Below are 12,793 nucleotides of genomic sequence, written 5' to 3'. Positions count from 1 at the left end.
ATATTGCCACAAGCCAAAGAACGCACAAGAGAAGTAAGATCATTAACTTTATTCTCAAGGTTAGAAATACTTACCTCATTTACTCGTTTGTTTGCGAAGTCTCCACGAGTACCAAACTATTTCGAGTTGGCTGCCATGTTTGAGATCAATTGGCGTGCAGCCTCGGGTGTCTTCTCTACCAATGCCCCTCCACTTGCAACATCAATGATACTACGGTCAGTAGGCATCAATCCTTCATAGAAATATTGAATGAGCAGCTGATCGGGTATTTGATGATGAGGGCATTGAATGCACAGTTGCTCAAATCTTTCCCAATACTCGGAAAGTGTCTCTCCATGAGATTGTTGAATCCCACATATTTCTTTCCTTATGTTGGCAACTCGAGATGCTGGGAAATACTTCTCAAGGAAGATCTTCTTCATGCCATTCCACGTTTCAATTGAACCTGGGAGAATGGAGAAAAGCCATACCTTTGCTGCCCCTTTTAAAGAGAAAGGGAAAGCTTTCAACTTAACCTGTTCTTCATCAACTCCATTCGGTTTCATGCCAACGCAAACCATATGGAATTCCTTGAGATGAGTATGAGGATCTTCTCCTGCAAGACCATTGAAAGTTGGTAGCAAATGTATAAAACCAGATTTGAGCTCAAAGTTTACATTATTGTTGATGTTTATGCACAATGGCTGATTTTCCACGTTAGGAGCAGCAAGCTCCTTGAGTGTTTGTTGTCGTGCAATAGCCATGGTGTTGAGGCGAGCTTCCTTTCGTAACCTGCGTAAAGTTTTTTCTATTTCGAGATCCAAATGCACTTGACTTTGATTAGTAGAACGGGTTACTGGCATAAATCATCAAGAAAACTCAAAATAAACCAACCACACAAGAAATCAAAAACAATGCAAATTGTACGAAAATCCTACGATAGAAAACAAAAACTGCCTAAAAACCCTAGAAAACAGCGGAATTTGGCCTCGATAGGGTGGGGCTAATGGTTCACCACTAGTCTTGTTTAGAACATCGTTTCCCTTCAGGAAACAAACGGCCAATACCTAATTCCACCAAAACATCTGTTTTGAACAGTACCGCTGCAAACAAAAATTCTTTTTTTTTTTTCAGAAAAAGAAATAAAAATCACAGCAAATAAAAATAATAGCACAAGAATCAACTAAAATTACTTCCTCGGCAACGGCGCTAAAATTTGTTGTGATGTCGCGGTCGCACAAATTAATTACCCTAGCTTCAAACACAACACACAAGATAGTATAGAGCAAGCAAGGGGTCGATCCCACGAGGAAGATTCAAGTTAGATTTTTATGCTAGATGATATGTAATTTGGGGGGGTTTGGACGTTATCTAGGCTAAAGCAAAAGAAAACAGAAAACTATCAAACTAAATTTAATAAAATCAGAAAATTATCAAGAGAACAAACCTTGGTCACAAGCACACATCCACCTATAGAAATCAGAACTGATCATGGAAACGAAACATCAATTTATATTATGAATATTTATCTCTTCTTAACATTGGTTAGTTAACGGATCCGTCGTATAACTAGCCCTAACCATCAAACATCCACAGTGTCCGCACTAGTAATTTAATTCAATGGCAGCCTTAAGAACTAGATAAGTTGATTAATCAAGAAAACATAACTGTCCGCAGTCTATGTTTGATTTGATTGAATGTTCTCCCTAAGATTAATAACGTAGATCCGCCACAATTATTAAACTCAGTTGCTTCACAAGTTCATATACCACAACTCCGGTTTTGATATCAAACTTAACAATAGATTGTCTACAATAATAACTTAGAGTCCGCTCTAGCAATTAAAATAAACAATCATAGGAAAAATAAGCATAAGAGAACAAATATATTCATCATATAAACTGAAAAGAAAAGGTAAAATAAATCTCACAGTTCTTGAAATCCGAAGGTTTCCGTGTCCTTGCAACCAAGAAAAAGTGTTTAGCCTTGCATGTTTGTTGAACAACTAATCAAAAAGAAGGATGAATGCATAATTTAGGGTTTCTTAGAGGAAGGGGGCGTTTTTCTCTCCTTGGCTGGCTGCCCCACTTCTCTTCTCTCATTCTTTTTATATCCTAGGAAACCCTAGGTCTCTATTTTACAAAATAGTCCTCCATTAAGTAGACTGTTTACATTTAAGTACTTCAATAACTATTTTCCTAAAAAAGAAGAAATAGCCTTGCATGAAATCTTCAAGCTTTGACTTAGAGGAGCTAAATTGCTGAAATAAAAACTTGGATATCGGTTTAGATGCTTCAGAACGTAATTTGGACTCGTTTCTTCACGAAACCTGTTTGCCGGCAGAATTCAGATGTCATCTTTGAAAAATCATATCTCCCTCATATGACATCGTTTTTGGCTGAAATTTTGAGCGTTTATATAAATTTGAGTCATGAATCCAAAACAATTGTGTTTGCATCAATTGGACTTCTGTAGCTCCATATATTCAAGTTGGAATGGCCGAAGGTCAACACTGGCAGATTGCGAGATTTGACTTTGAAGGCTGCGATTTCCATGCTCTTCCTTATTTTATTTTCTTGCCTTAGATTTCTAGAAAGGTATGGATGTTAACTTTTTAATTCCACTGGAATCACTTCATTTCAACCTCTAGAGCTCACGCTCTGCACAAAACATCGACTGAAGGTCAAATCTGCCAATTATCTCCAATTTACTCCTTTTTGCATCTTTCATCCAAAAGTGCCTTCAAAACATAAAACAAAGAATATCAAGGCATTTTATATATAAACATAGGCAAAACACTAGTTAAATGTGAGTGAAACTATTGAATAATATGGTTGCATCACATATGACTCCTAATCGAGATTGATTTCATGCATGTGAACCCATCTCTGAAGGCTCAATGTTAAAGGGTAATGATCATGCTTTAAAGATTGTTGGCATTCACATCATCAAATTGAAGATGTATGATGGCTCAATTCATACTATTTTAGAAGTGTGACATGTGAAAGGCTTATAGAAGAAAATTTTATCCGTGTGACAATTTGATAATCTTGGTTGTAAGATTTGAATAGACAATGGAATCATGAAAATCATCAAAAGAGCACTGGTGGTTTTAAAGGCAAGAAAGATAGCTACAAACTTTTTTGTGTTAATAAGAGAAACACATCATGAGGTAGAGGTGTCAATCACATCAACCAGTCCTTCAGAAGAGAAGACGATGATGTGGCATAAAAAACTAGGCCACATGTCAAAGAAAGTTTTAAAAATTCTCTCTGATAAGAAGTTACTCCATGGGCTTACAAAGGTTACTATACCCTTTTATGAGCACTGTGTTATAAGTAAACAACACAGGTTGAAGCTTGGCACATCAACATCTAAGAATAAATGCATCTTAGACCTAATTCATTCTATGTTTGGCAAGCACCAGTTATATCCTTGGGAGGAGCAAGATACTTTGTATCATTTATAGATGACTTCTTTTGGAGATGTTGGGTGTATCCAATTAGAAGGAAGGTAGATGTTCTAGCAGTCTTCAAAACCTTCAAAGCATAGGTAGAACTTGAATCTAAAAAGAAGAACAAGTGTTTGAGGATTGATAATAGAGAAGAATATACCAGTGATGAATTTGATAACTTTTGTCAACATGAAGGTATCAAAAGGTAGTTCACAATAACATACACTCCATAACAAAATGGAGTGGCAAAGCGAACGAATATAAATCTATTAGAAAGAACAAGAGTAATGTTGAAGGCTATAGGTCTAGGAAAGCCATTCTGGGCAGAAGCAGTCAAAACCGCCTGTTATGTGATAAATCGATCTTCATCAACTGCAATTGAGCTGAAGACATTAATGGAGATGTGGACTGGGAAGGTAGCTGATTATTCTCGGTTGCATATATTTGGAAGTCCTGTGTACATGATGTACAATACTCAATAAGGGGTATCGCTGATGGATGGAGTGAAGGGGTATCGCTTGTGAGATCCCACTGCCCATAAGTTAGTCATCAATAGAGATGTCATATTTATAGAAGATAAAATGCAAATGGAAGAAAATAATAGCATTTTAAAGGAGACTACAGTAGTCCAGATGATAAACACTTAGAATCATACTTCTTCTAAAGCTACACTAGAGCATGAAGAATAAGAACAGATAGACTCTGAAACTCCTGAAGTTCAGCAATCAACTCATGAAAGAAGACCACCGGCTTGACACTCGGAATATGTTACTAGGAGCAACATTGCATATTGTCTTCTAATAGAGGATGGAGAGCCATCAACTTTCCATAAGGCTATAAAAAGCATAGATGTATCTATGTGGATGACAACAATCCAAGAGGAGATTGAAACTCTATCCAAGAATAACACTTTGGATCTTGTTTCTCTACTGCAAGGAAGGAAGGCCATTGGCATCAAATGGGTTTACAAGATAAAGCGTGATGGTAATGATCAAGTGGAGAGGCATCGGGCAAGATAAGTGGTGAAAGAATATGCTTTGAAAGAAGGAATAGACTTCAATCAAATATTTTCTTCCATGGTACGACTTACTATATATTTATAAGTAACAACAAATTAATTAATGATATATATCATTTAAATTAATATTACCATCCATTTAGCATGTGCAGCAAACAAAACAGAGCCACCGGTGTGTGTGGTCACCGAATTATGAATTTACCGGTTCCGGTTGTCGACACTGAACTATGAGCGTCGTGTGAACCATTTAGACATCATATGCTGAATATATTATGACCATATATTCCTCGGGATGTATGGCGGTTTGAAATCCCTCCAAACCGCCACATCATTCTAGCCTTGGAGACCATTATCTCTCGCTTATTTTTTGGATTTTTTTCGTGATTCATACCAAAAATCATGCAACCTACTTCCATAGTGAAAAATTAGATTTTAAAACATAAATTGTTTTTTTTTAAAATATCATATCGCAACAAAATATGTTACCTAGTTGCCGTGTGATTTTTCCACACCCTCCTCACAACATTGTCATGCACGCTGTCTCATTTGAATTTGTGTTGTGTATAAATAATTTATTTAAAATAAAAATAATAATTTATTTACAATTATAATAATAATATATTAAAAATAAGTTGGAAATTAGAACTTAACACCAACCTGAAATCTTTGAAACCATGCATCGATATAAGGTCTCCATTCAGGATGTCTGGAAACCTGACTCCATTGAAATAATGGAATGTCTATCGACGATTTAAACGTCGATGTTATTACTAGGACGACCTTTATGTTTGTGAACCTGAAAAAAAATTAAATTAATGAAATATTACTATTCATAAATTACGTTATAATTTAAAAAGAAAAACTAAAACCGAAACAAACTTACATTGAAAGGTCGTCCTTCCAATGTGCCTGGTATTTGTGGGTGAATTGATTCCGCTGTGAAGGCACACCTCCTCTACGCTATGAAACCGCGCTCGAAGAGGCAACATTGTGAGTCGACGTAGATGCCTCTTCTTGATCGGCAACAAAGGACAAGTCATCCTCGTTGCTAGAAGAACTAGCTGCAACCATATGCTCATGACGTGTTGTTGATTTCATTCTACGCATCGACATAAATGTATACGAATAATTATATAATTTAAATCGATTATTAAAAAAACATTTCGACAGCACCTCCCCTATACTGGAGATTACCCAAAGTTTTCAAACCTACAAATATTGACAACATCCACAAACCAATTCACTCCATTGAAAAATCTTATATATAACCTAACATCTATACAAATTTAACAATAAAATAAAGAAAAGAATAACATTTAATTTTATATATTCAACTAACATCTATAGAAATTCATCAATAACAATTAAAATTAATGGAAATAATTAAACACATATCATGCAATAATAGAGTAAAATTGAGATAAAATAATTAAATTTAATCATATATATTCAATTACCATTTACAAGGTAACTTCAACAACAACAATTAAAATTCAACAAAGTATTCAATTATTATGGCAATATAAACAATAAAATATATTGAATAAAGTTTTTTAAAAAACTATAGATTTGAGGAATGAAAAATGCTTACCTTAATAGTGTGTTTATTTCAGGATTTTATCTACATACAATACAAGAAAACAAAAAACACAACAAAAATATATTATTAATAAAACAAAGAAAAAATGAGAAAAATAAAATCATTAAGCATATTAAATGAAAATGCATACATTTTAATTTGTTGAAGATTACAATAAGCTAAAGATTACAAGAAAAAATGAAAATTTTTGCAATAGAAGAGAGAAAAAAGATGAGATTAAACGAAAAAGGAGAGAAATGAACTGAAGGGGCGGTCATTGAGATTTATAATGCAGTTTTATCGATGGACTCATCAATGACCTATTTAAATAATATTATTTTTAATTATTCCGTCGGTGAATTTTCAAACGTCTGTTGGTAAATTTTGATTTTCGCACTAAAATTTTTAAATGACCCTCTAGAATTTTCACAGTCCATTGACATATTCACACAGTTAGAGATGCATTAATACCCACCCATTGAAATTTGCATAGTCCATCGATAATTGTGAACTGCACCGATAAAAACCGACAGATTGTATCCATTTGTAGAGACGTCTGTGATTATGGAATATGCAGTAAATATTTTGCAACTCTCTGTAAAAATACGTTTATATACAACCCAAGATGCACATTCCTTGATTCAGCTAAAAAGTGACGGTGGTTTCCTTGGTAATTGTGATGGTGAATTAGTCACGTCATTGTACGGAGATTCCAGTTTGAATCCCTCGGTCATTTCGTTAGTAAAATCGCCCGCCAAAACTGCCACGTCATCGAACTTCTTTTTTTAAAAAAAATTATATATATATATATATATATATATTTCATCTGTAATTCAGTCGGTATAGTTCGTCGGTAAATACCGACTGAATTACCGATGAAATAGTATCTATCGATAATTATTACCGCAATTTACCGACATAATTGTTCTCTTGGTAATTCCGTTTGTTTTAGGCGAATTTCTAGTAGTGGGTGTGATATAAACAGATGAGAAACCTAATCTAAAATCCCACTGTTTTCACTGGTAGTGGAACTGTTCTAGCATTTTATGACTTTTATTTTTCCTATAGCAATGGACTTTGTGTCTAGGAATATCCAGTGCATGCAATCTTCTTATCGCTGTAGTTGGTGGTGGAGGTGGTGTGTAGGTTCTAGTCTTCCCAAAATTTCTGGAAGTAATCGATGTATTATAGTTTGATTCTATCCTTTTTTTGCTTTGTGTTGTTATTGATAACCAATGCTGTACAGCTTCCTAAAGGCACGCATCAGTGGTCAAGCTTTCTTACTCCTGAAGAACTGGTGCTTATCCTACAGCGTGCTTCTATCAATGTAAGATGGATGCTTTCCCTTCTGACATTTTGACATGTCTACTACTGTTACTTCTTATTAAAAACTTATTGCTTTGGGTTTGGTGCTCGCCAGGTTAAAGAAATGGCTGGATTTGTTCACAGCCCCTTGACTGGGCGATGGTCTCTATCTGATGATATTTCTGTGAACTTCATAGCCTTTGGTACCAAAGACGGTCAATGATGAGAATTGCGTACAATGACAGGCATGCTGAATAAAAGATTTACTCTTAGGTATTTTATATACTCATTCTTTGCTTCTGTCTAGTCACAAATAATTTCCATCTTGCTCTCTTCGTTATTAGTACTGAATGTGAGCATAAAGAAACAAAATGCTTCAGAAACTGTCCTCAAACCCAAAATTTTAATCAGATGTATCAGATGCACAATTGCAGGCTAATCTGGATTTTGTTTGTGGATGAGGGATTGACCGTGGTCCGATCCAACCAGGCGGGGCTTGCTTTGAACCGAACACAATAGCATCTCCTGCTGCTTAGGCCATGAATCTCTTCTATCAAACTTCTGATAAAAATCCTTGCAATTGTGATTTCTCACAATCAGCCATTTTCTCTTCCAACAACCCACTGAGTTTTCTCAAAACACTTCCTTTTTGGTTTTACTAATCCCTCTTCATGTTTTGCTCATAAACTACAGGCTATAATGCTTGCACACTTACCCTAGTGAGCGCACCTGAAGAGGACCCATGAACAGAGCCTTTTGGAGGTGATGGGTGCTTTATACCATTCTCTTTCGCACTTAAAATGTTGAAGCCATCATCTTTTTAAAAGTAAATTAGGGAGATTCAGTGTGTGTGTAGGCTTGCAAAGAAATGTTCATACAGTATTTTTTTTTTTCTAGAATGACCTATCCTCCGTGTATTTGTGAAATTAGTCGGTCAAGTTTCTTACAACTGAGTAATGCTTGAGGTTAAGCAGCAAGATAGTGTGATTTGATCAATGCAAACAGCGATAAACTATATATGGCCTTGTTGCAGGTGGTTAATAAAAAGATAAAAAAGAAAATGAAACCATAAAACACCCGTATCTTCATTAACAAAAGGAAATCCTTCACCAAACCCTAAACTTTTACAGCTTAATCCATCATCTGTTCGCTAAATTTAAACACCAAGAAACAGAAACATTTAAAAAAAACATTACAAATCACACAACCACCCGTCTTCATTAACAAAAGGAAGTTGTTCACCAAACCCAAAACTTTTACTACTTAATCCACCATATGTGGCAAGGCATGACAACCTACAACCAGGGGTCTCTAGCCCCACTATGTTCCACTAAAATTTACATTGATTGTTTTTTTTCAAACTATATTTTTAATGTCAAATGCATTCCAATAAAAAGACAATCTCATCCCCCCTACATCTTTGCACCTCTCCGTGGCAAAGACAACTCTATTATTATATTGTTTCAATCTACAGTACCATGAATTTTGATGAACAAGACTTTTGCAAACACTATTCCAATTCACAGTACAATAAGTCTTTATAAACAAGACTTTCCCCACATGATTTACTTTTATATATAATAATGTGCAGTTGTTTTTTTATTCTTAGGACCATTGACCTGCCTTTTGGTTATGTGGAAAACAAGAGGGAAAGGCAGAGAACTCAAATGGATCCAAGTCCTTGGAAAGTTATGGTGCGACGACAAACACTTGAAAGCTAGCTTGTTAACGTGTATTTCCTCCAGCCCTAACAACTAACACTAAGAATTGTCACAACCAATGCATCTGCTTATAAATTCTTTGAAGACAAGTTATCCTTCCAAGTTTCAAAGCTGCTCTGTAGAAATAAACATGCACAATTTTCCTTTATCTGAACCTACTAATACGTGGGCACAACGTAGATGACATGTTTGTTTCTACAAAGAAGCTTTGAAACTTAGAAGGAGAACTTGTCTTCAAAGAATCTATAAGCAGATGCAATGGTTGTGACAATGCTTAGTGTTAGTTGTTAGGGCTGGAGGAACTATACGTTTTTGAAGTGTTTGTCATATCGGACCATAACTTTCCAATCGATTTGAGTTCATTTTATCCACATAAACCCTAAGAAAAAAAAATAGTTATCTATTAGATTCGAATATATAGGATTAACCAAGGCAACAAAAAAATTAATGAACAGAATAATTAATCAGTTTGGTTTGACTAAATTAATATGCAAAAGTATATTTTCGCATGAATTCTAGAAAAGCCATGCTATTTTTTTAGAAAAGTTCGGACAATTAATTGCCAAGAATATATAAATATAAGAGATCATCAACTCAAAAAAATCACATGAAATAAATAAAAATTTGACGACTAAAAAGGCACTATTGAAATAACCAAAAAAACCAAACTGAATTGAACCCAAACTGGAAAAAATCGAAAACAAACCTAGCCAAAACCGGAAAAAACCGAGCAAAACTAGAAAAAATCGAGCCAAATTGATCAATTTGAATCTGTTTTTGTTCTAAAATGGCTGGATCCATCAACGTTGGGTCTTGCCCCATTAGAACTTGCCTAACCCAACATTATTGATCCTGCATCACGACTCAATCTCTTGGGTCCTGCGTCAGAACCCACTTTTCTTGGGCTGTGTCACAACCCAACGCACTTGGGTTCGGCGTTAGAACCCAAGGCTAATGGGTACTGTGTAAGGACCCAGTTTCCTTGGGCTGCGTCAGAACCCAAGGCTAATGGGTCCTGCATCATGACCCAGCTCCCTTGGGTTGTGTTAGGACCCAAGGCTAATAGGTCTTGCCTCAGGACCCAAGGTTCTTGGGTCTTTGGTTTCTAAATATAATTATTTTTATTATAATTAAAAGTATTAATATAAAAATTAGTATTATTTGTGTTATAAATATAATTATTTTTATTATAATTAATATTATTAATAAAATAATTAATAAATTTAAAAAACAATTATTATCAATATTGGAAAACAACCATAAATTTAATTTGAAGTGTAAAAATAATGATTATTATTATTATTATTATTACTATCATTAATAAATTTTAAAAAACTATTATTACTATTGAAGAAAAACCATAATTTTTTTAAAAGATTACAAAAAAATAAAAATTTTGTAACACAAGTGAAATATTATTATTATTATTATAAATATTATTGTTGAGTTTGGCGTTGCAGTCAGATTCAATGATCTTGAGTCTAATATTGCAACCAAACTCAATACTTTTATAATAATTTTTCATCTTATATTTTTATGATATTTTAAAAGGTAAACTCGGGGCAAAGTGCAGGACACTAAACTAGTATATCGTCATTGGTCTGTATTTGAAGCTTCACCACCCATATGATATTCTATAATAAGAATATATCCGAAGTCATCTTTACGCTTCTGCCCTTGACTTGTAGCATATTCTATATTTAATGCCCACTCCACTTTCAAAAAATGCAGAATAGAAACCGCTCCTCCTGAGCCATGGTGGTGCTTCCTTATACTGTTGCTTTCCTACTCCTTTCCTCCTTACAGACTGTAAAAATCGCAGGTAAGTTTGCGTCTCTTTCTATTTTAATTACCTCCTTCCATTTCTAAAGAATTTACCTTAACTGAGCCGTCTTCATTTCAGTCTATGAAAAAAAAATATGTTGGTGTTCTGTTTTGTCGTTTAAAAATTGATGTTTGATCATCTGCTTTAAATTTAGCTGCTTTTTGTGCAGGCTCGCAATCATTCATCGATATAAACTATGGCCAAGTTGCGGACAACCTTCCACCACCACCATCCACCGCAAAGCTTCTTCAATCCACTTCAATCCAAAAAGTCCGATTATATGGATCGGACCCCGCCATAATCAAAGCCTTAGCTAACACCGGAATTGGAATTGTTATCGGCATTGCAAATGGTGACATTCCAGGACTAGCCTCTGATTCCGATTTTGCCAAGAACTGGATCAACACAAACGTGCTTCCCTTCTATCCAGCTAGCAATATCATCCTCATCACTGTCGGCAACGAGGTCATGACTTCCAATGACCAGAATCTCATGACCAAGCTCTTACCAGCAATGCAAAATGTACAGAATGCTCTAAATGATGCATCGCTCGGGGGTAAAATTAAGGTCTCCACAGTTCATCCGATGGGAGTGCTTAAGCAGTCTGAGCCACCTTCTTCTGGAAGCTTTGATCCAAGTTATGGGGATCTGATGAAGGGCTTGTTGGAGTTTAATAGTGCGAATGGTTCGCCTTTCGCAATCAATCCCTACCCTTACTTTGCCTACAGAAGCGATACAAGGCCTGAGACTCTTGCTTTTTGCCTTTTCCAGCCGAATGCAGGACGAATGGATGGAAACACTAAGATCAAGTACATGAACATGTTCGATGTTCAGGTGAGAGTAAATGAAATTGCAAGTGCGAAAATTTTGTATCAATAGATGATCTAATAAAAATGCTACTGACAAGTGGTTTAATCAATTGCAGGTGGATGCAGTTTATTCTGCACTGAATTCTATGGGATTTAAGAATGTTGAGATTGTGGTGGCTGAGACTGGATGGCCATTTAAAGGAGATGACAACGACGTAGGGCCAAGCATTGAGAATGCCAAGGCTTACAATGGCAATTTGATTGCACACCTTCGATCGATGGTGGGCACTCCACCCATGCCAGGAAAATCAGTGGATACATTTGGACCTTTCAAGACTGATCTCACCATGGTAAGAACAAAATTTACGTACATTTCATTGGTATTTGGAGTTTTCAACAGCCAAGTGTTCTATTCCTGAGCTTTCCTTTGATTTGGCATTTAAATTTCTGTGTTTGGTTGGGAAGATGGGTTTTAAAACATCACTACGCATTTTGTTTGTTAATAGAATGGACAGTTCCTTTTCAGGAAAGATAAAGGCCAAATTGTACTAAAAGAAGCCTCTTGAACTTAACTTCTGAACAAAAAAAATCCTGATTTTCGATCCTAAACATTATGATTTTTGGAATAGGCTTGTTCTGTTAGGAAATTAACCAAAAAAGAAAAACTCAGCCCATAACATCTTTTTAATCGCTCTCTATGTCTCTATTAATAATGATAAAAAAAAAAAAGGTAGAAAGAAATATTCAATTTTTTAATCTAACATCTTTATCAACAATATTTGAAATACATGGAATCATCATTTTTAGAAAAATAAATCCAAATATTCTCGCATATTTCACCTGGAAAAATCCATTTAATTTTTTGAAACAGACCGAGTCACTAGCAGCAACACCACAACCGCCATCAGTAGCGGCCACCGACACCAGCACCGGCACCACCACCAGCAACAATAACAGCACCACAAGCACAAGCACGAGCACGGGCACGGGCACGAGCACGAGCACGAGCTCGAGCACGAACACCATCAGCATCAGCAGCAGCAGCAACAAAGTATATTTAATTAGGATTTTCAATTTAGGTTTGTTGTATGGGTTTATGGGAC

General features: G+C 35.5%; 1 protein-coding gene and 2 pseudogenes across 1 annotated transcript; 2 read left to right on the top strand and 1 right to left on the bottom strand.

Moving 5' to 3' along the window:
• LOC133682928 (uncharacterized) overlaps positions 1–12,793 on the bottom strand; it is a 142,242-nt pseudogene that overhangs the window by 28,866 nt on the left and 100,583 nt on the right.
• Positions 7,101–8,159, top strand: LOC133682422 (uncharacterized; annotated as a pseudogene).
• Positions 10,812–12,256, top strand: LOC133682421 (glucan endo-1,3-beta-glucosidase 7-like). The gene is made up of 4 exons (XM_062105769.1): positions 10,812–10,878; positions 11,051–11,715; positions 11,807–12,040; positions 12,197–12,256. The coding sequence occupies exons 1-4, from the start codon at positions 10,812–10,814 to the stop codon at positions 12,254–12,256; spliced, it is 1,026 nt and encodes a 341-aa protein (XP_061961753.1).

This window comes from Populus nigra, chromosome 2 (genome assembly GCF_951802175.1).
Source record: "Populus nigra chromosome 2, ddPopNigr1.1, whole genome shotgun sequence".
Taxonomy (NCBI): domain Eukaryota; kingdom Viridiplantae; phylum Streptophyta; class Magnoliopsida; order Malpighiales; family Salicaceae; genus Populus; species Populus nigra.
The sequence above is the reverse complement of the archived record's forward strand: the minus strand, read 5'-3'. Positions and strand labels throughout refer to the sequence as shown.

Coding starts and splice junctions, on each gene's coding strand:
- LOC133682421 (XM_062105769.1), top strand. CDS start 10,812: ATGGTGGTGCTTCCTTATACTGTTGCTTTCCTACTCCTTTCCTCCTTA. Junction 11,716..11,806: donor TGAACATGTTCGATGTTCAG/GTGAGAGTAAAT, acceptor AATCAATTGCAG/GTGGATGCAGTTTATTCTGC. Junction 12,041..12,196: donor TCAAGACTGATCTCACCATG/GTAAGAACAAAA, acceptor GTTTGTTAATAG/AATGGACAGTTCCTTTTCAG.